Here is a 23811-nt window from a genome sequence, read left to right as displayed (position 1 = left end):
CCTCACCTCCATCACTGGAAAGGTGATGGAACAGCTCATTCTGGATGTCATCTCCAGACATAGGGAGGAAAAGAAGGTGATCAGGAGTAGCCAGCATGGATTCACCAGGGGGAAATCCTGCTTAACCAATTTGATAGCCTTCTGTGGTGGAATGACTGGCTGGGTGGATGAGGGGAGAGCAGTGGACGTTGTGTACCTTGACTTCAGCAAGGCTTTTGACACCGTCTCCCCTAACATCCTCCTAGAGAAGCTCAGGAGGCTTGGGTTAGATGAGTGGACAGTGAGGTGGATTGAGAACTGGCTGAAAGGCAGAGCTCAGAGGGTTGTCATCGGTGGCGCGGAGTCTAGTTGGAGGCCTGTGGCTAGTGGAGTTCCCCAGGGCTCAGTACTGGGTCCCATCCTGTTCAACTGCTTCATCAATGACCTGGATGAGGGGACAGAGTGCCTCCTCAGCAATGATACCAAGCTGGGAGGAGTGGCTGATACAGCTGAGGGCTGTGCTGCCATTCAGAGAGACCTGGACAGGCCGGAGAGCTGGGCGGAGAGGAACCTCCTGAGGTTCCACAAGGGCAAGTGCAGAGTCCTGCACGTAGGGAGAAATAACCCTAGGCACCAGTACAAGCTGGGAGGTGACCTTCTGGAGAGCAGCTCTGCAGAGAAGGACCTGGGAGTGCTGGTGGATGACAGGTTGACCATGAGCCAGCAATGTGCCCTTGTGGCCAGGAAGGCCAATGGTCTCCTGGGTGCATCAGGCAGACTGTTGCCAGCAGGTCGAGGGAGGTGATCCTGCCCCTCTACTCAGCCTTGGGGAGGCCTCATCTTGAGTACTGCGTCCAGTTCTGCGCTCTCCAGGACATGAGAGACATGGAGCTACTGCAGAGAGTCCAGCACAGGGCTACAAAGATGATCAGAGGGCTGGAGCATCTGCCCCGTGAGGAATGGCTGCGAGAGCTGGGCCTGTTCAGCCTGGGGAAGAGAAGACTGAGGGGGGATCTCATCAATGTGTACAAGTACCTGAAGGGAGGGTGTCAAGGGGACGGGGCCAAACTCTTTTCAGTTGTCCCATATGACAGGACAAGAGGCAATGGGCACAAACTGAACCACGGGAAGTTCCATCTGAACGTGAGGGAGAATTTCTTCACTATGAGTGACGGAGCACTGGAACAGGTTGCCCGGAGAGGCTGTGGAGTCTCCTTCTCTGGAGATATCAAGGCCCACCTGGATGCAACCCTGTCTACCATGCTCTAGGTGACCCTGCTGAGCAGGGAGGTTGGACTAGATGATCTCCAGAGGTCCCTTCCAACCTTACCCACTCTGTGATTCTGTGTGTTTAACTGCACTAGACATTTTTGCATAGGCATAGAGAGCTATACAAATCAGCTGACATGTAATTCCCCAAAACACCCACCCAATCTGGAGTATCACCTTTGTGGGAGAAGCAAGTTCTAAGACACTGTTTGCTAAAACAGTGTGTTGGCTCTGAATCTTGATAATGTTGTTGTAAGGAGACTGAACTGAGACAGGAGGGGAAAAATAGGAGCTTTTGCTCCAGATAAGTCGGGTAGAGCTGTGTAGTGTCTATCAGGCCAACATGTTTGCACAGCTTTGTTGGCACATGTTGCATCTTTTGGAAGTACTTTGTGACAGGTCTGTATGAGTCTTGCAGAAATGCACCTGTGTGTTGAAGATAAAAAGAGGGGTCAGTGGATGCCATGGAGACCCAAATCCCTTGTTTTCACTTCATTTGTGGTTTTGTATAGGATGCTTGCTTTCCTTTTAATAATTTTCTAACTTATAAATATGTAGTCTTTCATAAAGTGCTGTATGATTGGTAACTTTCTAAACAGTGCTTACTGTTGCACACTGATGAAAGGGAAGGACAACCCTTCATCGATGACACAGGACCTATGTTGAGTTCTTTCCAAGGAGATCGTATGTATTCAGTAGGTGTCAGTGGGTTGCTGGTGTTCTAAATGTGGGTGTGGTGTGGTGGGCTTTTTTTTTTTCCCCTTCCCCCTGGAAAAAATGCCTTTCAGTATAAAATTAATGAAAGTATGTAGAAGGATTCAGAATGTTTAACCAAAGCAATGTTAATGTGGGGGCAATTCCTTACCTCAGTAATAATCAACTACAGTCATTTTGACAGTCCTTCCACATCCATTTATTTAAATGGAGTCATGTAAACAGATTTATTTGAGTTAAGACCTGTTTAAAGCACTAGTGTTGGATAGGCTTCATGGAACAACTTCTCTGGTTAGAAGAAGTGCTGTGGTTTTTCTTAAATGCCGGACGTATGTTTATTCCTTAATTTAATTATAGGAATACGTTATTTGCTCTTGCAAAACAGAGCAAAGCTCTTGGTGCATATAAACTAGCTCGTCATGCCTATGACAAGTTACAGGGACTCCAGATCCCAGCGAGGTTCCAGAAATCAATTGAGCTGGGCAGCCTGACAATCCGGTCCAAACCGTTCCATGACAGTGAAGTAAGTTGTAATGTCTTTCATGTTAATCATTAATATGTGGCTTAATCCAAGAGTCTGTATTGCCGTATGCACAAAGAAGTCTGAAATATATTATGCACAGGTCTGTGATATGATTACAATTTCTGTAGGAAACAAAGCCCTTTTATTACTGTTCTTCAGGTCAGACTTCCTTTTGCTCCTGAGAACAAATTAAAATCAGTCCTTTCTCTGTGGCAGCTCCTGTCCTCCCTCTCCTGTCTTACATCTGCCTTCCTCTCTGCCTATTAATTCCTTCAAGTCTTTTCCTCTCTGATCCACATGCAATTACTCCAGAGTCTGTGTCTGTCTCCAGCAGGTCACTTTCATTTGTCCCAGCTACTAGCGCTCCTTCCCTCCTCCCCATATCCCTTGAATGGTCTACCTTCCTTAAGTTTTAACACCTTTTCTTCTTTAACTGAAGACTGACTTTCTGCAGTGCTCTATAAAACTATGTCTGATGGTACTCACTAAAAATAAATTGCATTGTGCAAATGAACATGAACCTGGCCACTGGAAATAATTGAAACACAATCTTAAGAACTGTCTAAAATAACTGTTCTTGAAAAGAACAGAGATGAATTCATCTGACGACTTGCATTTGACCAAATCTTTGAGCAAAAAAAATTTGCTTCAGCAACCTTTTCCTCACCTTCTTTTGGCAGTATGTGTTTGATACAGAATTCTCTTTCTGTTACAGCCAAGGCAAGGTAAAAAATTCATTGTTAGAGTGGTGAAGACAGTTTTTTTTAATGTGAAAACTTGCCATTTTATTAAAAAAGCATTTTCAGATGTTAAAAGGTCTTATTTCACTGCAATATTTCTCCAGGTTAGGGCTGATGTAATATCAGTGGTGTAAACCTAAGGAAGCCATATTTAATTGGAACCAGAGAATTTAGAATGTGCTGATCTGTTTGCTGTTACTGTGCTCTGTATATGTCTTTGCAGGAGCTTGTGCCCTTGTGTTATAGGTGCTCTACCAACAACCCTTTGCTAAATAACTTGGGGAATGTCTGCATTAACTGCAGACAACCTTTCGTCTTCTCCGCTTCCTCTTACGGTGCGTTGGAATATCACATTTGGTCATACTTTTCAAGTAGATAAACATGTTAACTGAACAGAATAGGTTGGTAGAGGTTGGTCCCTCCACAACATTATTTGGACAAATAGGTCTTTAGTTTTGATGTTGTTAAATTTGACTTGTGCTGCTTCTTGTCGCATGAATAGTTGGATTTCATTGCAGGGCTGCAGCAGCAGTGTTTCATTAACATAGATGCCATCCTTGGAGAAGTGGAGGGTTATTTATTTATTTATTTAACTTGATTAATGAGAATGTGTAGGCAGAACATCATTACAGAAGTCTGAGGATGTTCACTTCTTTAAATGCATAGCATCTTCTACTAGGCCTTTTTTTGAGTTCTTGCAGGTCAACTGCTTGCTTTTCACATCCCTTTTAGAAGTACTGCATCTGGTTGAGTTCTATTTGGAAGATGGCATCACAGATGAAGAAGCTGTAGCTCTCATTGATCTTGAAGCTCCAAGGTTGAATAAAAGAGCAAATAAATGGCAAGAGATGATGAGTGATAGTATCCTTTTGAATCAAAATTGTTACCAGTCTCTTAAGTTTTTCATTTTAAATTTTTTTCATAGGTTTGCTTTTTTTTTGTCATATGACTAATTTGACTATGACTACATTATGTTTCCTTTTCAAGTCAATAACTGGAGTGGTCTTTTAACTAAACATAATATTCTTGTAAAGCTTTTTCTTCATGAAAATTGTTTTTAATCATGCCAAATGTTTCTTCTTAATGATGATAAGACATACTTTACCTATTCTGTTGTAACGTCTCTGTTTTCTATAAAGAATGGGAGAATTTGAAGTGTATTACTGCTTCTGCTTACATGCCTGCTTTAGAGGCTGCCCTCTTCCTAGCCAACAGAAACCAGCAGGATTTTCCCTGTAACCATTCCCATTGGAATCTATTTTGTGATGTTTTGGCATCCAGAGCCTGCTGTAGAGCATTGTTACGCTAAGTGCAGAGTATGCACAAGAAAACATGATCTCTAAACAAACCTGCTCAAAATGCAGTTTAAAAAGGTTGCTTTATTTGCTGCTTACATCCTGTTGAGGGGCAGGAGGGGAGGCAGGAAAAAAAGGCAGAGCTGATATCACACATGGTTGTAGTCAGTTTTGCTGTTCTAAAGCAGCTGCTATGGTATATGGTTCCCTGGTTACTCAGAATCAGTTTCTATAATAATCTAGGTGCTGTAGCAGTTTGACAGTACCCTGACCCTTTGGAGCAATGAGGATACCCATTCTGCTACTGTGATTTCAGATTTGTTTTGTATTACCATGAAGATAGATAATTTTATGGGAATTATTCTTCCTTAAGAAATGTATTTAGATGCACAGAGTTTGAGGCTTGATGACCACACAGGTATTACTGAAGATGATGATCCCTTTACAGCAAAACTGAGCTTTGAGGTGAGAGCCTTATGTCTTTTCCAGTGGTTTCTTTCCTTCCAGTCATAGAAATCAATAGAAAATTTTGACTTATAAACTACACTGCATCCACCTGGTGTGAATGTGTTATGCAGACCACCACAAGAAAAAGACTGGAAGAGAGGGATGGAACTTGAGAGAGAACAAGATTTACCAAACAACTCTTCTCTTAAAGTGGTTGGTCTGCTAGAAAAACCTGGAAAAAAAAAAAGATATCTTAAAGTAAATGCTCTGGAACAGTATGATGTCATGATGTAACAGGTCTGTCCCCTTGGGTGTTTCTGTGTCTGGGCAGTATAACTATAAAACAGTCATTACTATGAAGCTTTAATAAATGCCTGTAGGCATGGTTGTTACTTACAAGGAATTGTGTTAACATGAATAATTGAAGCTCAGTGAAAACAAGTTACAGATGTGGCTGACTACTGCTTCTGCTGAAGGTGTTGATAAAACTGCCACTGACTTTTTTTTTAGCTTTTTTTTTTTTACTGAATTGTACTAGCTTTTTACAGGATTCTTGTTAATCTTCAAAGGGCTTTGCAGGTGCTGACAGTAATTGTTTTCAAATCTGTTCTCCTGTAGCAAGGAGGGTCAGAATTTGTTCCAGTGGTTGTGAATCGTGCTGTTCTCCAATCAATGAGCCGGAGGGACGTCCTGATTAAACGCTGGCCAAAGCCATTACGGTGGCAGTACTACCGTTCCTTGCTACCGGATGCCTCCATTACCATGTGTCCATCATGTTTTCAGGTAGTGTTTTCATGGGGAGGCTTAAAAAAAAAAAAAAAACTCCACTGAGAAATTAGTTAAAACAATTCTAAGCATTGTTACTGCAAACTTTAAAATGTATTCATGAAATCTCTGAATGATGCGTAAAGGGAAGAGGCAAGTAAAAACAAAAAATAAGCTGTGAGACGTACAGAGGAACAGCTGCCTTCTGAAAAGTTTGAGGTAGCTGAGGTTGAGAGAATACTTTGTGAAGATGCACTGATAGCAGGAGTCAGAGCCACTCGAGCAAACCTCAGAAGAATGACAGAAATACTGATTTTTACTTCTTCCTTTTTGTGCTGACTCTCTGACTTTCAGTCTGGTCTAGCAGAGGAAGTGAGCCAGTAAACAATGCTGGCCTGTGGTTCAGTCCTTCTACCTCTCCTTCACCTCTCAGGAATGACTTTCCGAAATACCAGAGTCTAGTTACATTTGGTTACACAGAAACCATCTAATTTTCATCCTTCCTTTTGCAGAAGTAATTTCTTCTGCAACATGGAGAATGGTCTGTGAAATATTTGCTGCTCTATTCCAGGTTGTAGATCTTGCAAACAATTGAAAATTCTCCTCTTGTAATAGCAGCCTCAGAATATCTGTGTCCTGGAAAAGAGGTTGTTTGCATTTTATTTGAGCTCATCTTGTTTCTAAATCTGTTTCTAATTCACAGATGTTTCACTCAGAAGACTATGAGCTTCTAGTACTTCAGCATAATTGTTGTCCATTCTGTCGAAGGAGAATAGACGACTCAAATCAATGAAGATGAACAATTTTATACCTCAAATGAGAGACTTTGATACTGGCTTGGTGGTACACTTGTTACATTCTTAGTGTTTTCCTAACAACTAGTTAAGTCATCTTACTCCATTTTGCATATAACAGCACAACTAAGTTGAAAAAAATGTAACTATTTTTTTAAAAGAAAATGTCTGTTTATGAATGTCCTCTACATTTTCCAGGCAAGCAGCTGAAGTGCCACAGACTTTACAGGAATGTTTTTAGGGTCAAGTTCAGTCCTGAAGTAATCATTGTTTTTACTCTAACTTGTGTTAGACCTGGATTGGTCTTTATGTACTTGTTACTGACAGAATTTCAAATAAATAGGGCCATTTTTCATTACTGTGTGTCTCAGGAAACTTAGTATTATTCTTCTGAGCTTTTACTTCCTTGCCGTGTCATCTAAGCAAGAACTGCATTAGAGTTAAGAGCTCTTAAGGAGTGATCTTAGGAGTTGCACTGTTTTTGGCATCAAGGACTATCTCCCAAAGCCACACAGAGCTGGGAGTCAAAGGTAAGCTTCTAACCTGTGTAGACTTAACACATGTTAAAATCCAGAATGACAGGTGGTGCATTTAAGTACACGTATCATGTAAACCATGGTACCCAGACATAGAGACCTTATCAGTCCACTGCCACTTATGTAGTCCTAGTTAAATTTGATTTTTAGCATGTTTACCACTAGTAAGGGAAAAGCCATTGACCTAATGGGCTAAGCTGAATATATTTGCATACTTGTAAAATACGCCAGGTTACCAGGCCTGAAGACTAAAGCGTTTGAGGGCTGATAGTCTGCCAGTGCTTTCCAACAGTTCTCCTATGCCTAAGGTAGGAGAGGTCTTCACAGTCTGCTGAAAAGTCATAAATGATGTAACTTGCTGTAGCACTAAAAGCATGGGATGCTTCCCAGGAATGCTAGCATCTTGTCTGTTATCATGGAGCTCTCATGTTGCTCTTGTGATCTGAGTGTACCTTTGTGGTCTGGGCACTCAAGGCTGGCTGAAGTAGTGCAGATCCATGGACCACAGTGCTGGTCAGCAGAGGCGACGTGCCTAATGGAGTATTTCAGCACCAGCTTTGCTTCAACTCAGAGCCATGGGAAGCAAAAGAGGTGGAGGGGAGGTGATGGAGCTGCCTTCCAATTCAGCCTCTTGCTTCCCACTCCCCCTCTAATTTTGCCAACTGAGTGTCAAAACCAACAGTATTTTAGTGATGCAGCACTTGATCAAAATTCTCGTGGATGATTGAATTTTCCTGAAAATGGTCACTGAGTAGTTAATCAAGTGGGCTGGATTTGAACTGAAAAATGTTAGATCATTAGACTTTAATCCAGTATAAATTGTGCTCATGTAACCACAAATTATATTGTTGTTATGACATCCTGACTGTCACAAGCCTTTCTTTGTTTTCAGTGGAAAATTTTATTCTTCTTTACTGTCTAAACTGTTGGCTAAGGGTGCTGGGTGCTGCTAGCACAGCTACCATGTAAACAATGCCACTTTTCATGTGAAGTGATGTCTCTGTGTCTGCTCAAGTTGTTCTTGAAAGTGATGCTCCAAAATGACATGACAGGGTTTCTGAGTCCTTCAGTGATTTCTGATCAAATTGCTTAATTTACAACTTTAAAAACATTCTGTTCTAATTACCACTTGTCTGCTTTCTGACTCATATATCACTGTTTGCAATAAAGACTCTGCGACTGACATTGATAAACAATTCTGTTTGATATGTGAGCCAAAATAGAAATTCAGCTCGTTCTCCCAGAACTGTCCTGGCTTTGGAAAACCAGGAGGAATGAAAAATTGTAAAAATAAATAGATCCTAGTTCACAGTTACACAGAGACAAAATGCATCAAGAAAGGAAGATTTTCTTTAATAATTTTTCTGTGAATACAAGCTAGGTTTGAAAATCTTATTGGGCTTTTCCAGGCAGAAATATACTCTACACAACTTGTAAATTTTAAAGACGATGTAGTTCCAGAATACCTTGTGCCATTGAAACTCTAAAGTAGCTTGGTGATAAGAAGTCCTTGAATGTACAAGAAGTACCACCTTGGAGCTTTCGTTTGAAGCTGTTTTAAGTGGTTTCACCAACTTTTTTTTTTTTTTTTTTTAATTTGTCCTGTACTTCTACCTCATTACTGCTTGCCTTTGCTACTGCTGTTCTCTAGTAATGACGCACTTCAGGCTCTGAGCTCTAGACAACAGTTGCTAACCTCAGCAGCGGCTTATTACATCAAAGCTTAATGCAGTATATTTGTGTATCTGGAATATAAAGTTTTAATCCTTCTATGCCTGGGTATAAGTATGAACAGCTACATTTGCAATTAGATAGTGGCCCTGCTGTGGCCTTGGCAATACATGAGAACAGTTAATTGAGAGGGACTTTTAGTGAGAGCAGAGTATGTGTGAGGACATGTTATCTGCACATCAACATGAAGGAAGATGGCCAGAGGGATTGTGGCCTTTTGGGGACTGTGGACAGTCAAGTCTGTGCCTGCGCTTAGGTCTAAAGCCACTTCTAGAAGAGATTCTCCACTTAGTTTTCCCTGCTTCATTTCCTCTTAAAAGAGAACACGCAATCACAAGGGTTGAGGTTGGAAGGGACCTCTGCAGATCAGCTAGACCATCTGGAGATCATCTATAGCTTTGTATTTTTCTTCTTTAAGCAGTTTTGCATGTGTTATACTAACCAAGAGGGAACACTGGTTAAACACTAGGCCAGGACTGAAGCAACTTTATTAAGGCTAATGTGACATAAGCTTTTGCTCATCTCAAGCCATGAACTCCGTCTGGTCTAGCACATCCTCCTATGTTGCCTGAGGTATTCACAGTTGCCCATTCCTCTACCTCTGGTTGGGAGGAAAGTTCAGCTCGGCAGTCTGGCTGCAGCCAAAAAGCAATTGGTGTGGAGTTGCTCAGGCCCTATCTTTGCCTTGGTATGCCAAAGCAGACCCTCCTCACCTTGCTTTTGTGGAGAAGCTAGCTGCTATTTGCCCGCTAACTAGACTATTACTGACTATTATTGAGAAGAGTAACAAAAAGGGGGGGGGAGAAATAGCTTTAGAGTCACAGAGATTAATCCTGGTGGTGCGAATTTTAAGCAGTCACCTTCTGCGGAAGAGAGCGCCCCAGCGGTTGGCTTCATTGTGCCCACTCTGCTGTATATGCTATGCCATTGTCTCTAACAAATTAAAACCAGATAAAGTCTAACTCAATTGCTGGCTGAAATGAAGAACATTTCAAGCGCAGTTGGAGGCAGAGAGAAGGAGGATGTGGGAGGCTCCAGCGCCTTCCCTGCAGCTACGACTGCCTACCTGTGTCGCATCTGGTGCTTCTGCAAAGTTCCGGAGTGGCTCTTGGGGACTGCAGACTTCTGCCTTCCAGAATAGGAAGTCAACTGCCAGCTTCAGCGCAGAGCTTCCACCGGTGCCCTGTGCACCAGGCCCCGTAGCACCAGGGAACAGTATCTATCCAAGACAGCTGCACTAGGCTATTTATTAGATGCTGCCTGTGTAATTGGCATGACCCACATCATAAATAAAATCAGGTTCAGAGGAGATGATACAACCAGAAACCTGCCAGCAGGGCTGCTGTTTCACAGTGCTGCTGAACACCCCCCCCCAAATGTGGGGGCTGAGAGTGTGTGGGCTGGAGAGGCTGGAGCTGCCAGGAGCCCCCCTCCCCCAGGCCGCCCTCGGAGCAGCCACTGCGGGAACAGGCCTGGGCCGCTCCGTCCTGCCCGCACCGTGGACGCAGAGGCGTCATTGCAAGCCCCGCTCCTCCTCGCGGGGACGGGGATCAGCCCGGCTGGAGAACCTTGAGGGACGGCTCGGCCACGCTTTGTCCTTCCCTCGCGCCTCCCCCTGCCATCCGCAGTGTGGTCAGGCAAGCACGTCCCCCGCACCGCCACGGGGAAACTGAGGCACGTCAGCCCAATGGGCCACGTGGGCTGTGGGCGAGCAGCCTGGAGTTGCAGGGCCAAGCGCCTGCCTGCTGCTGGTTTCAGCCCTCCAAACAGAGGGCAAGGCGCGGAGCAATCCCCCTATATACACCACGGCCCCCAGCAGCAACAGCGTGGGCCAGAAACAGGTGTCACCTTAATGCCCCCGGGAAAGCCAATTACCCCAGATGATCATGATTAATAACTCTGTAAGCCCTAATCGAGCTGACCCAGCGCCTCGAGCTTACCTGCAAGGGCACGTTATAAAGGGCGTCACGCAGCGGCCAGTGCTCCGGAGCCGCTTCTGCTCAGGGTACGGCACAGCCCAGGAGCGGTGCGAGGTCGGCTTCGGCGGTGTCGCCCGCCCGCGAAGAAAAGCTGAGTAGGACCCAAAGACACTTCGCGAACTGCAACCATGAACGGGACGGAAGGCCAAGATTTCTACGTGCCCATGTCCAACAAGACTGGGGTGGTGCGGAGCCCCTTTGAGTACCCCCAGTACTACCTGGCAGACCCCTGGAAGTTCTCGGCGCTGGCCGCCTACATGTTCATGCTGATCCTGCTGGGCTTCCCCGTCAACTTCCTCACGCTCTATGTCACCATCCAGCACAAGAAGCTCCGGACACCGCTCAACTACATCCTGCTGAACCTGGCGGTGGCCGACCTCTTCATGGTCTTTGGCGGTTTCACGACCACCATGTACACATCAATGAACGGGTACTTTGTCTTTGGAGTAACAGGCTGCTACATCGAAGGCTTCTTTGCTACCCTGGGTGGTGAGTTCTCCAAATACACAAAAATTTTCTTCTGCCAGAAGTTGCTCTAGATTTCAGGAGACGGAGAAGGGGGAGTAGGAAGCCCAGAAGCCCTTGGAAAAGCGTGCAGTGTCTGGAAGGTGCCTGGTCTGTTCCTGATTTGGATTGAGGCAGTTACAGCCTTTCAGGGTGGGAGGTGAACAAGGAGACAAAAAAAATGGCTTTTGTTTTTTTGACTCTATTTTGGTACCCACCTGCTGAGTATCCTGAGAAAAATAGTTCAGCAGTGAAAAGTGACCAGTAGCAGATTTTTCACTCATTGGACTTTGCATGTCTTTTTGGCTTGCTTTCTAACAAGAGATGATTGATTTGTTCTTCCCATTTCACGGGGTTCTGTTGGTCAGTCTGTCTGATGTGGTGCGTGGTGGGACAGGCTAAAACAGAGCTGTATCTCCTGCCCATGTCAGCCAGGCTTTAGATGAAACAGATGTAAACAAAAACTGCATGTCTAAACATGCCCACTGTTGTGAGGTTCAGCCTTCAGCCACGTGCAAGGAACCCAGTTTGCTGCTTCCATAATTGCCAGCGTCTGCCAAGGATGACCTTGGCTTGGTCATCCACCATCAGCCAAGGTGGATGAGCAAGCAGAAAGAAAAATCCTGCAACAGTTTTGGCAGTGACCGTGTTAGTGTCATCCTTCCGGGAGAAGGGAAGGATCCTGTGGTCCTTGTTGCATAAGTGTCCTGGGCAGCTGTGGGCAGTGAGCAGACATCCGGCATGGTCGGCACTAGTTGCCTCCCGGAGTGGGACCTGCAGGCATCCAGGCGCAGGTGTCCCGAAGGGGGAGGGACTTACCTTGGCCGAGTGGTAGGATTCAGCCACGGATCTCAAAGTGCAGCAGCAAAGGGGTTGCCATGAGGGGCCGGGGGGGGGGGGGGGTGTCACTGGTGTAGCAAGGCAGTGAGTTCTCATGCCTTCCTATCACATCTAAACTCCAGCTTTGTTCATTTATCTTTCCCAAACTCTTGGCTGAGATTTACCTGCTGTTATGGGTCTTCCTCAGGAACAGCAGCCCTCGGAGGCCTCATGTTGGCATCAGCATGGTTTTCTCTTCCTGTCTCGTGAGGTCCCTGTATCCCCATCTCTCTGTCTTCCCTGGTGCAGGTGAAATTGCCCTTTGGTCTCTGGTTGTCCTGGCCATTGAAAGATATGTCGTGGTCTGCAAGCCCATGAGCAACTTCCGCTTTGGGGAGAACCATGCCATTATGGGTGTTGCTTTCACCTGGGTCATGGCCTTGGCGTGCGCCGCTCCCCCGCTGTTCGGCTGGTCCAGGTACGGGGGTGCCGCGTCCGGCGCGCGCGGCGGGAGCCTGCCAGACCGTGGCTGGGCTGCAGCTTTCCGGCAGGTCTCCACTGACCCCTGCTCCCCTCCCCTCGCAGGTACATCCCCGAGGGCATGCAGTGCTCGTGTGGGATTGACTACTACACCCTGAAACCGGAGGTCAACAACGAATCCTTCGTTGTCTACATGTTCGTGGTTCACTTCACGATCCCGCTGATGGTCATTTTCTTCTGCTACGGGAACCTGGTCTGCACCGTCAAGGAGGTGGGTGCCCGCTCGCGGCGGCAGGCCGGCAGTCTCCCCGCTGGCGGGGCCGGGAGGGGGCCGGGTGCCCTGGCGGGGCCGGCGGGCCGCGGCGGCGTGGCGTGGCGCGGCTTTCCAGGGCCACCGCGCCGGTGCCCGCCGCCCAGCGCGCCCCAGCGCCGTCGCCCTTCCCCTGCCCCTGCAGGCAGCCGCCCAGCAGCAGGAGTCTGCCACCACCCAGAAGGCAGAGAAGGAGGTGACCCGCATGGTCATCATCATGGTCATCGCCTTCCTCATCTGCTGGGTCCCCTACGCCAGCGTCGCGTTCTACATCTTCACCAACCAGGGCTCGGACTTCGGGCCCGTCTTCATGACCATCCCGGCGTTCTTCGCCAAGAGCTCGGCCATCTACAACCCCGTGATCTACATCGTCATGAACAAGCAGGTAGGCGGCGCCGCGCCGGCCGCCCGTCCCGCCGGGGCCGCGGCGGCGCAGCGCCTCCGCGCCAGCCCCGGGCTCCCGGGGCCGCTCGGGGCTCCTCCCGCGCGGCGGCCGCGGGCGCCCGGCTCCGGCGGCTGCGCGCCCGCCTCGCCCCGCCGGCGGCGGCGCCCGGCCCGCGCCCCCCGCCCCGGCCGCCCCCCAGCGCGCCCGCTCTCTTCCAGTTCCGCAACTGCATGATCACCACCCTGTGCTGCGGCAAGAACCCGCTGGGCGACGAGGACACGTCCGCCGGCAAGACAGAGACGTCCTCGGTCTCCACCAGCCAGGTGTCCCCGGCGTAGGCGGCCGCCGCCGCCGCCGCGCCGCCCCGGGCGCCGCTCCTCGCCGTAGAGCCAGGCTGTAAATGTGTGCACGCGCTTCCTACCCAGCGCGCAGAGGGCTAGCTCCCCGCCGGCCCCGCGAAGCGCTGCCGCTCGCCGAGCCCCGGGGGCCGCCGCCGGCCGGGCGCGCCGCCGCCCCGGCGCGGCCGGCCCCGCTCGCGCTGCCGAGGGCGGGCGGCGCCGCGAGGCCGCCCGCCGCGAGCGAGGCGGCAGCAGCTGGCCCGAGGCATCGGCATATGCTTCACGCGCTACGAGATGGCAGATTGCAACTGTAGCACTGTTCTTCGTTTTTATTTTTAGCTCGGCTATACAAATAAGATGTTTTTCTCACTGTTCAGTGTTATCAACATTTGAAACTATTTTTGTACATTATTATCCTCTCTGATTTCTAATCCTATGCAGCTTTGCGAGGTCTGGTAGGGAATGTATAGAAACCATGCAAGTTAAACCTTTAATAAAGAGCAATTTGCAAGTACAATTCTCTCATTATTTTTTTTTATCGATACTTCTGCATATTCAGTGAAATCTAAAGATTAGTGGTTTATGAATAATTCAGTGTTTAGGCTGATGTCTGATTCACGCACTGCAACCCGGGAGCCGGTCTTGGAGGGAAGGGAGGAAGGCCGGGTGCTGCTTCGCCACGCGCCGCCGGCACCGGCGGGTTTCGCTTGCTGGCGGGCGCCCGCGGCCACGGCGCCGGGGCCTCACGCGAGGCCGAGGCGGCGACGTCCCCGGCGCAGCGGGGAAAGCCGCTCGCAGGACGAGGCGCGCAGCTCCCTGCCCGAGCGGCTCCCGGCCGGCGTGTGCCCCGCGGCCGTCGCCCCGAGCCGGCGGAGCGGCCTGCAGCTGCAGCGGTGCCCAGGTGCGAAGCAGGGAACCGGCCGCAGCTGGGGCCCGGCCCGCGCACAAAGGCGGGGGGCGGCCGGGGGCGGCTCCTCCTCGGGGCTGGGCGGCTCCGAGCCGGGCGGTGGCAGCGATGGAGCCTCGGCCGGGTGAGGGGCCGGTGCCCGGGGCAAGGGCCGGCGGCGCCCGGGGCTCGCGCGCGTCCCGCCCGCGGGCGCCGTCCCCCCCGGGGCAGCGGGCGCTCGGTGCCGGGTCCGAGCTGCGGCCTCTCTGTGTCGCCTGCAGCCGACAGCGGGCGCGTGGCCGGGCTGGGGGCCCCGGCGGCGCGGCGGCGCCGGGCCGCCCACCCGTCCACCCTCGCCATGGTGGTGGAGGCGCTGCAGGCCCGGAACGAGAAGAGGGGCACCTCGGTCATCGCCATCAAGCGCTACATCCTGGCCAAGTACCCGGCGGTGGACGCCATCCGCCTCAAGTACCTGCTGAAGCAGGCGCTGAGCAAGGGGCTGAGCCGCGGCTTCCTGGTGCGGCCACACGACTCCTCCGCCCTGGGGGCCACCGGCAGGTTCAAGGTGAGGGGCGGGCGCGGGCGCTCGCCCGGCGGACCCTGTGCAGCCGCCCCTCTCGCCTTCCTGCCCCTCTGTCTTCCAGCTGGCGCCCGCAGCGCTGCGGCAGAGCAGGGCGCCGGGCCCGGCGCACCTGCCCGGCGGGTCAGCTCCTGAGCCGGCACGGGGACGGACGGCGAGAGCCCCACGGAGCCCTGAGGACGCCGCCGAGGAAGGTAAAGGCGGGGGGCGAGCGCCCGACGTCCCAGCGCCGCGCTGGGGCCGGGCTGACGGCCGTCCGTCCTCTGCAGGCGCCGCGCCGGGAGCCGCGCGGCCGAAGCCCCAGACGAGGACGGCGGAGGTGAGCACCGGCGGGTGGGCGCCGGCACGTGCCCGCGATGGCGACGCCGGCGCCCTGAGATGCTGCCTCGTTCCCTTCCAGCCCCGGCCGCCAGCTCCCGCGAAGCCCCAGACCGGCGGAGCGAAGGCGCCGGGTGCCAGCCGAGGCCGCGGGGCGCCGCGAGCCCGCGGCGAGGGGGCCGCAGCGCCCGGCAGCGCCAGGGCCAAGCCGGCGGCGGCAGCAGCGCGCAGGGTCCCGGCGGGCGCCGGAGAGGCGGCGGGCGAGGGCCGGGCACCCGGCGCATGGCGCAGAGCCGCCCCCGCGGAGAAGGGGCGGCCCAAGGGCAAGGCGAGGGCGGCGGCGGGCGCCGACAGGGCAGGGGAAGGGCTCGGCACTGCGGCCGCCCCCAGGGCCAGCAAGAAGGCGGCCAAAGGCCCCCAGCACACGGCCTGCTGAGCCCCGGCCCTATGCTCCGGGATGTTTTTAGTACCCAGGACGGGTTTTATCTCTGTGCTCACCTTTTACCAATAAAGTTGCTTCACTCTCACCAGGCTGCCACCTGCGGCCCCCGTCCCGCTGCCCTCTAGGCCCTCCCTGCGCTGCTGCCCGCCGGGCCGGGTTGCAGCAGTGCTGGGATGGCGGCCAGGGCATGCGGTGCCATCAGGACCACCAGGTGGTCCCTGGGGCCACCTCTGCCCTGGCTGGGGCACAGCGGGGATGCCGGTGCCCTCAGGGCTGGAAAGGGGTTTGGGGCGCCCGCGGGCCTTGCTGCTGCAGTCTCTCTGTGCATAGCACCCGCTGCTAATCCCACCCGGTTAGTGCCTGTAGGTCAATGTGCCAACGGCTTCGTGTAGGAGTTTCAAATGCCGGAATTTCTCCTGGCTTTCACAGAGCAGAGCCTTTCTGAAGGTCGGGCAGGTAACACGGGGGGTGATGGTCCTCCTGGGCCAGGGAAAATACCAGGAAGCAAAATTGTGCACCTAAAGAGGATTTAGCTAATCTTCAGCTGGCCTTGCTGGTGCCCTCCAAGGCTCCTGGCCTGTTTCTGAGCTTAAGCAACAGCTGAGCAAACTTAACTTCTCGGTTAACTTTGGCCTTGTTGATGCATCTACTGTGTCCTCCCCGGGGCCAGGACATGACCTGCAGCACTAGCTGAGCAGAGGCTGGCAAACCCCATGAGGCTCGAGGGTTAACCAGTGCTTGCTAGCATGCACATGTCTTGCAGCAGACCAAGGTAAGAGCCGTGTCCCCTCTCTGGCAATATGTTTTCCGTGTTAAAATTGGAGGCTCTCTGACTCTGAGGAGGCCGAATCATTAAATGGCTAGACTTGGCTTTACTAGGAACCAACTTCTGACAGGAGGGGAAAAAGTACAGAAACCCAATGAAGAAATCAACCCAGCTCTGCCCTGTAGCCCGGGGCCAGACCTGCCTCACGGGGAAAGGCAGTGGTGCTGGACCGGGCCGCCCTGCACGTAGGCGGTGCCTGACGTCGGGCGCCCGCGTGCCCTCCTGCCCGTGCCGGCATCCCCCTGGGAGCAGCCGAGCTGCCTGGGGCTGGGGCCGCAGCCTGACCTCGCCGTTGGAGCACTGTCGCGATCGCATGGGCCTGCTGCGTGCCCACGGCCAGGAACCTCACTGCACAGGGCTTCAGCACCTTGTTTTATTACAAAGATAGGTTTTTTCCAAGAGTCTGCCACTTCCACAACAACAGCAGGTAAGGGCACGACACCCACAACACATGCCAAAGTTCAGAAACGTTACATGGGGCTTGGGGTTCAAGGCAGCGCTACAAACCCTCAAGCTTCTGTTTCTTTAAAAAGTTGTTCCTTTGAAATGGTCGTAGCAACTACTTTTTTACTTTTGTTCTTGCTTTGGAAAAATTTAAATAATAAAGCAACAGGCCCAATACATGGCCCAGTCACATCACCTGGAGGCAAGTTGCACTTGCTGCCAGCTCACCCGTATCCTTCCCTTCCAGCAACATGGGCTATTGCTCCATGGCCCTGTCTACCCCCCAGCCAAGCTCAACTTTCTCTGCAACCTTAATTCTTCTCACCTTTCCTGTACTGGGCCTGCCTATATCTCTGGCAGCTATTCACAGTTTCTAAAGGAAAAAAAGTTCAAGAATCTTTTTTTGAAATTACTTTCAAAATAAAATGTAGCCCAGCTACATTCTTAAAATTTCTATTCTGATGCCACACCCTCAGCAAAGACATTAACACAGTGTATGTACTTTTTCTGTAGCTCTATTAAAAAGAAAAATCTGTTCCTCCCCTTTCCCTCCCCTCCCTAGCCCCTGCCCTTAATGTACTGGATAAAGTCTATCATTTGTTTTTAAAATAGATATCTATATACACACACAATTCTGGTGTTCTGATTTCTGACAAATGCTTGCGGCATTACTGAAACTGGGATGGAGGACACCTGTCTGCAGCAATGAGTCACCCAGGAGGAGTTTCGGTGGACCAAAGTGATGTGATACCAGGTTGCATCCTTGCCAGCTGGATGAGTAATGGAGGCTCCCCTTAAGACCCTGCCTGGAGTGAGGTAGTAACAGTTTTGTTTGTTTTTTCTCCTTGTATTTGGCAGTTTGAAAATGTAGTGCCTACAGGTTTAGCTTTTGTGGGCAAATTGCCTTGGCCTGCATGTGAACTCTGGCTTCAACATGCGGTATTAGCTTGGCCCTGCATGTAAAGAGGAGGTCTTAATTCCACTGGGAAGATTGAAGGTGTCACGGCTCCCCTGGCTGCAGAAAGGCAGGAGGAGCTGCCAGCAGGCAGGAAAATGGGCCACGGAAGCTGGGATGGGGGAGCAAACGCAGAGGGATGGCAGTGCAGTTTCTGGGTCTCAGAGGTGCCCTGTTAGCCTCTGCAGTGGGGCGCTGTGTGCTGGTACCAGTTTAATGAGCAAGTATCATGCTTTCTATCTTTGCTTGCAGGTTGTGATGCTGGAGCTGTTCTGCTGGCCTGCATGTGTGCACTGTGCTGGAATGGCGAGTGAGGTGATGTTCCCTTTGCCTTCGTGCCCAGAGCAAAGACTAGACGTGCCACAATGCTGCACTCTCTTGGTTTCTCACAGGTGAGAACCATGGGATGCTGGGCCAGAGTAAGCAAACAAGCTGGTTTAGAAACAGACCCCTGTCACACTGTCCTTGTTTTAGGTGCTTTCAGGCTCAGCTGCCTGTGCTGCCGGCTGTGCCCATGCTGCCGGCTGGCCTGCCCACAGGGTGTGCGTGGGGAGGTGCTGCCTGCGACCTGCCCTGCACACAGCTCTGCTCCGCTCTGCCCGAGTAGCATCAGCAGGAGCTGACTCTTGTTGATGTGATCTGTGTTACCCTGGGCTGACCCTAAGTCCAGGCTGTGTGCGTTCACGCACCTGCTAAGGCAGGAGACCACAGTTAGCGATAAGGGAAGAGACCTCTCTTCCTTAGGTCTGGTTTCCTGCTCCTGGGCAGAAATGATGCCTGTGACCAGTTGGCTGAAGGGTAGTGTGTTAGGGGGGCATTTGCCAACTCCACTGCAAACTAGTCCACTGTGCACCTGGATCTGGGAACCTTGAGGAAAGGGGAACCGCCTTCCTAACACTGTCTAACACACACTCCCTCCAGCTAGGTATCAGCTGTTTCCATCAGGGGATAAAGTGCTTTTAACATGTCTTAGCTACTTAGGAAGCAATTGCTTTGTCTCAGCCCCAAGATCCCTGTGTTGCCCAAGTCTCAGATGAAGGAGTGGTTATGTTTACACATACAGTACAAAAATAAAAGGCACAAAAATACACAGAATGCAGCAGATAGTGAACAGCTGAGAGAGTCCCTGGTGTTGGAAACACACAGATATCAGAGGGATAGTGTGGAAGGGAGCTCTGCCATTGCTCTGACAGCCTTTGCCATCTTTGCTTGTTACTCCCTGAGGCTACGCTTCTGCTTTGCATCTGTTGTTACAGCTTCTGCAGCCTGGTCTCTTGTCCATGAGGAGCCTCCTCTGGAAACAGGAATGCAGAGAGCTGACTGCTCAGGAGCTGATTAGAAAGAAGTGGTTAACAGAGTTTGCCACAAGTCTCATGCCTCCATTTCTGGCTTGAAACAGCAAATAAATTATGGCTGCCACAGTGCAGATCAGAGGGTTTTCAAGCTATTCATAAAGGTGTCTTGTGGTTTCTTATTACGTGAGGGAGCCCTCCAGCCATGGGCCAGGCCCACCCTCACCACCAGGCTGGTTTCAGAATGACCCTGATGGGATGTAATCCAAGGTGTATCCACAGTCAAAGGCATGTTCCCTATGGCAGTGCACTGTACAGAAGGTCACTTCCAGGGCTGCAGCCAGCCTAGGCTTCGCTGCAGAACTCGTAGATGTTGTCTTCCATGAGCGCAATCACTTGCTCAAACTTGTGCTGGAGCTGAGTGCGCTTCGTCGTGGGGTTGGAGTCCAGCGCAGTCACTATCTGCAGGAGATGGGGTATGTGAGGCAGTGTCCACCAGCCCTGCTAAGCCCATGTCCTACCAGACCTCGGGCCAGCTCTGGTGCTTTGTGACTGGCGAGAGCCCAGCCTGCAGCACAGCCCCTGTGTGCAGTGCTTCCTAGGCACTGTTTGGTTGCTCTAGGGCACAGCTGAGTTACTGTGCTGACACTGTAGTAGATGGGGAAAATACAATGGAAAATCACTGTAATAAATCTGCTCTTCTCAGTTCAGAATCACCCCTGTATTGCAAGGGTGTAATGGGGTTAGGAACTAGTTGGGGCTGGTGCCTCAGGTGGAAGCAATGGGTGGCAAATTATTTTGGGTGTGGACTGCATCAGGGTTCTCTGCCTTCCTAAAAGCATCTGGGGATCTGTGCATTGGTCAGACTCCCTTCAAGCTAGCACACGGAAACGTTGTTAAAATCAGCTGGGAATAGCTGACCTTATCTTCTAACAAATCATTGACCAAGGAATAGCAGAGTATGTTTGTGTGTGCATGTATTATATATGTATATGGGATTAGACAAAAAATTTGGTTTTTTTTTTTTTTTTGGTTTTTTTTTTTTTTTGGTGGGACTGGATGCAGGCATCTGATTCCTCACTAACAAAATACTGCTTATTATTCTCTCTACAGGTAATCTGATGGCCTGAGTACAGCCAAACCTGCTTACCTGGGAGCGGTATCTCTTGGCATATTTGTATATCTCTGCCATGGCGACGTTGGTGTTGAACTCGTTCCGGTATTTCTTTATAGAAGACAAAACAAAAAGGGGAGGTGTATTAACCTAATACAGCAAGTAAATTCAAGCCTGATCAACAGGCATAGATTAGAACTGGATTAAGAGAAGGTTTAGACTGGGTGTTTTTGTCACTGTTAGATTGATGCAGCTGGACTTTGGACTTACTCCTATAAGGAAGCTGCATTTACCTTTATCAAAAACAGTGTCAGTCTTTTTAAAGTCAGCCTTAAACAATCATACGAGATAGCCCTGTTCACCCATCAGTTCTCAAAGCTATTTAAAAGAATGGGGTAGCTTCAGAGCAGGTAGAGGAACAGTGATAGAAGAAACCTGCTTGGTGGCTGAGGCAAGAATGCCACAGGGAGGTGGTTTGATTTTGATGAAGCCGTGGCAGAAGCCTGGCAGGGTCTGGATCCAGGAGCTGCTGCCAGCGCTTGTAGCTGGTGCCGCAGCAGGCATCTGGCAGACTCTGCAGAGCCTGGGCTCCCAGCATTTGTGCTGGCTGCCAGGGCTGGCTGCCCACGGACTGCTGGGGAGTCAGAGACCCAGGACCCTAGCAGTTGGGCAGCTTGGGGGCCAGCTGGCTGGGGAGCTGAGGGCTGCAGAGATCCTTTTCCAAACTTCCTGGCTCCCTGGCACTGAATTTTGCATTAAAATCTCACTGGTGCCAAAGCTAGTTAGTTTCAAGCTAACTCATGGATGTTTACTGCAGCTCTGGCAGTAATTAAAGATGCTTGGAATTAGGTCAGATGAAGTTTATGCCTGTAATTTTGAAGCAAAATATTCTTTCTCGTTTCTTTCTTCCAATGTCTATCAAAGCAGTAACAGATCACCGCCTCTCTCCATTCCCTGCAAAGTCCCCAACTGTCAGTCCGAGGACAAAAACTCCCTCTCCTGCGGAGTCTGACGTGCTGCCTGGCCCTGTCCCGTGCACCAGAGCGCCGGCACCCCACAGCCTGCTGGCCTCCGCGTGCTACTTACCCGGGACTCCTCGGCGAGGTGTGCGTTCATCTCCTGCTCGCTGAGTGGGGGCATGTCGTGAATCTGCTTATAGTATCGCTGCACTATTTTCCTATACTCTGGGATCTCCTTGGCATACAGTAGTTTATTGGTTGGGGAGTCCTAAAGTGAGGATGCAAAATTGAAATTAGATACTGTATTGTTTCTGCCTGAAAACTCTAACCTGTTTGTCTGAAGCATTCACTATCTAATACAGTTGGATTCAGGAAACAGCTAAAAATGTTTGAGCCTGTCTTTAAACAGACAAGAGTGGGACAAAATGGCACTGAGGCAAAAAACTGCTAATGACACAGATGCTTGCACTAATTCAAGGTGCTGCTGCCAGTTATCACAGTATACTGTCTGTCTGCACAGGACTATCCACTGTCTTTCTCCCTAGTACAAGGTAAAAAATCTGTTAGCTTTAATGCAAGTGAAGGTTGTTTAAATGAATATGTTTTAATTTGCACTGAGGGCAGACTAAAAATGTGCACTGGGTCAGGTGAAGTAGCTTGTTGCCAGGTGACAATCCCTCAATGAGTATAACACAGCTATGCTTGATAATATACTTGTGCTTCAAGGCTGTGTGTGGAAATTGATAACAAGTAAAGGGCTTTTGCATGCATTTACTCATGTCTCTTGAACAGACAGCTTGATTTAAACTGAAGAACAAAGCTCTTTAACAAAGACAAGCTGAACTTTGTCTGTTGAAATGTTGGTCTTGGATTTTTAATGTAGCTTTGATTTATTTTGCATTGGCTAATGCAACCTGTCTGGCCTATATTCAGTGCATGCAAAGTAATTAAGGGAAAACACTGAGTTCTCTTGATTAATGTCAACTTGGACAAAGCAGTTTTAACCTCCCTGCCATGCTATCAGGTTAACCTCTCTTTCACTCCCTGCAAACATAAGCATGAGTGATTCTAACCTGTAGGTAATTCTGCCCCTTTGATGTCATTACCCTGGGAATGAACTTGACTTACTGGCCTTGCATTGTACCCTTCAGGGCAACAGTCTCAGGCTCTGGGGACAAAATGAGGAGCAGGATCAAGTTATCCCACTGCCCAGACACTCGGGTGCAGGGACTATTCCCTGATGCTATGATAGCTGGAGAGAGCAAGGAAAGACCCTTCAGGCATTAAAGCCCTGCCTGGCTTGTTCTCATGCAGACAGCATCTCCAGCTGTATCAGGCAGTATAGGAAGACACCAATGGTAATGGCAAGCTGCTCTTGCAATAGATAGCATGGTTAATGCTGCAAATGGGCACCTGGATGCAGCACCATACCCCATAGCAGCATATTTTCAAACCCAGTGACAAGGCATTATGGGAATACAGACAGCTCACAGAGCCTATTTACAACACTTCTTTGGAAATGCAAAAGAAACCAAACCTGCCTGCCTCTTTTTTTTTAAGCAAGTTATTTTTTAATGTGTATTTGAGTGGTCCAGCTGGTATTATAAAGAGATGGGAAGTGTTTTATAACTGCTTACACACTCTAAATCTATGGAGGCTGACTCTGCTCTCCCATTTGTAGTATCAAGAGTAACACTATTGAACATGCTGAAACTTGAGGAAGAATCAGGCCTGGAAAACATTCAACAATATACTGTGTGTATATGCAAACTGACTTTTGTGCTGAGGATTTATTCTTCCCATGTTACTCAACAATTCCTTCATTTATGCTATTGTAGTCCTGAGAAATGTTTCCATCTGTTGTCTGACTCCAGCTGACCCCTCTTCCCTCATCCACAGCTTGACAAGAACAAATTGTAGGTGTTTCATAACAGATGCAAAAAAGAAGTCCAAAACCCAAACAAACAAAAAATTAAGGGCTCATTAGATCTTCCTCTAGTATTAATCTCTCCCAGTAAAGGCTTCCTGTTGTGCTCAGTCTGGGAGGAATGCATGAAGCAGGGCCTATCTCCTGCCTCTCCCTGGCATTGCTCCCACATCATGCACTGTACGCCCACTAGTCTCTTGGGGTGGAGGGACAGCAAGGGATGATTTACAGCATTTTCTAATAGAACTTATTTATGTTGGGAAGTTTCAAATGTCAACAGCACACTTAGCCAAGTCAGAGGGAGAACAGTAAAATACATGCACTCAAAATCTTGTTGCCTTTCAGCCAGAGGGGAGAGTGCACAGGATGCTGATGTGGAGGACAGGAGAGCTGGCCTATGCCTTCTAGGAGTTTGCTAAGAGGCATGCTGAGCTGCCTAAACAGGTGTGCTGAATCCCTC

At 50.0% G+C, this 23811-nt stretch overlaps 4 protein-coding genes across 4 annotated transcripts in view; 3 read left to right on the top strand and 1 right to left on the bottom strand.

The window, feature by feature from the left end:
• Window positions 1–8239, top strand: part of IFT122 (intraflagellar transport 122) — a 35133-nt gene extending 26894 nt beyond the window's left edge. Inside the window, exons 24-29 of the mRNA XM_062585646.1 lie at window positions 2320–2485; window positions 3449–3560; window positions 3958–4086; window positions 4906–4985; window positions 5586–5750; window positions 6436–8239. Coding sequence (XP_062441630.1) covers window positions 2320–2485; window positions 3449–3560; window positions 3958–4086; window positions 4906–4985; window positions 5586–5750; window positions 6436–6525 — 742 coding nt within the window. The 3' untranslated portion in view covers window positions 6526–8239. The remainder of the gene's footprint in view (window positions 1–2319; window positions 2486–3448; window positions 3561–3957; window positions 4087–4905; window positions 4986–5585; window positions 5751–6435) is intronic.
• A 2661-nt stretch (window positions 8240–10900) lies between these two features.
• On the top strand, window positions 10901–13608 carry RHO (rhodopsin). The gene is made up of 5 exons (XM_062585159.1): window positions 10901–11261; window positions 12405–12573; window positions 12681–12846; window positions 13031–13270; window positions 13489–13608. Exons 1-5 carry the CDS (start codon window positions 10901–10903, stop codon window positions 13606–13608), a joined length of 1056 nt encoding a protein of 351 aa, XP_062441143.1.
• A 1015-nt stretch (window positions 13609–14623) lies between these two features.
• Window positions 14624–15828, top strand: LOC134145877 (histone H1.8). Its single transcript, XM_062585871.1, has 4 exons — window positions 14624–14639; window positions 14776–15059; window positions 15139–15268; window positions 15344–15828. Exons 1-4 carry the CDS (start codon window positions 14624–14626, stop codon window positions 15826–15828), a joined length of 915 nt encoding a protein of 304 aa, XP_062441855.1.
• Window positions 15829–17019: 1191 nt separating this feature from the next.
• PLXND1 (plexin D1) overlaps window positions 17020–23811 on the bottom strand; it is a 92232-nt gene continuing 85440 nt past the window's right edge. The window contains exons 34-36 of the mRNA XM_062585481.1: window positions 21552–21692; window positions 20502–20576; window positions 17020–19813 (exon numbers count right to left, since the gene is read on the bottom strand). Coding sequence (XP_062441465.1) covers window positions 19697–19813; window positions 20502–20576; window positions 21552–21692 — 333 coding nt within the window. The 3' untranslated portion in view covers window positions 17020–19696. The remainder of the gene's footprint in view (window positions 19814–20501; window positions 20577–21551; window positions 21693–23811) is intronic.

The sequence above is a fragment of the Rhea pennata genome, chromosome 12 (genome assembly GCF_028389875.1).
Source record: "Rhea pennata isolate bPtePen1 chromosome 12, bPtePen1.pri, whole genome shotgun sequence".
Lineage (NCBI taxonomy): Eukaryota > Metazoa > Chordata > Aves > Rheiformes > Rheidae > Rhea > Rhea pennata.
The sequence above is the reverse complement of the archived record's forward strand: the minus strand, read 5'-3'. Positions and strand labels throughout refer to the sequence as shown.

Bases quoted from the DNA above. Each gene is read 5' to 3' on its own strand.
- RHO (XM_062585159.1), top strand. From the start codon at position 10,901: ATGAACGGGACGGAAGGCCAAGATTTCTACGTGCCCATGTCCAACAAG. The intron at 12,847-13,030 runs GTGGGTGCCCGC...CTGCCCCTGCAG, and splicing joins TGGTCTGCACCGTCAAGGAG to GCAGCCGCCCAGCAGCAGGA. The intron at 13,271-13,488 runs GTAGGCGGCGCC...GCTCTCTTCCAG, and splicing joins ACATCGTCATGAACAAGCAG to TTCCGCAACTGCATGATCAC.
- LOC134145877 (XM_062585871.1), top strand. The intron at 15,060-15,138 runs GTGAGGGGCGGG...TCTGTCTTCCAG, and splicing joins GGGCCACCGGCAGGTTCAAG to CTGGCGCCCGCAGCGCTGCG. The intron at 15,269-15,343 runs GTAAAGGCGGGG...CGTCCTCTGCAG, and splicing joins TGAGGACGCCGCCGAGGAAG to GCGCCGCGCCGGGAGCCGCG.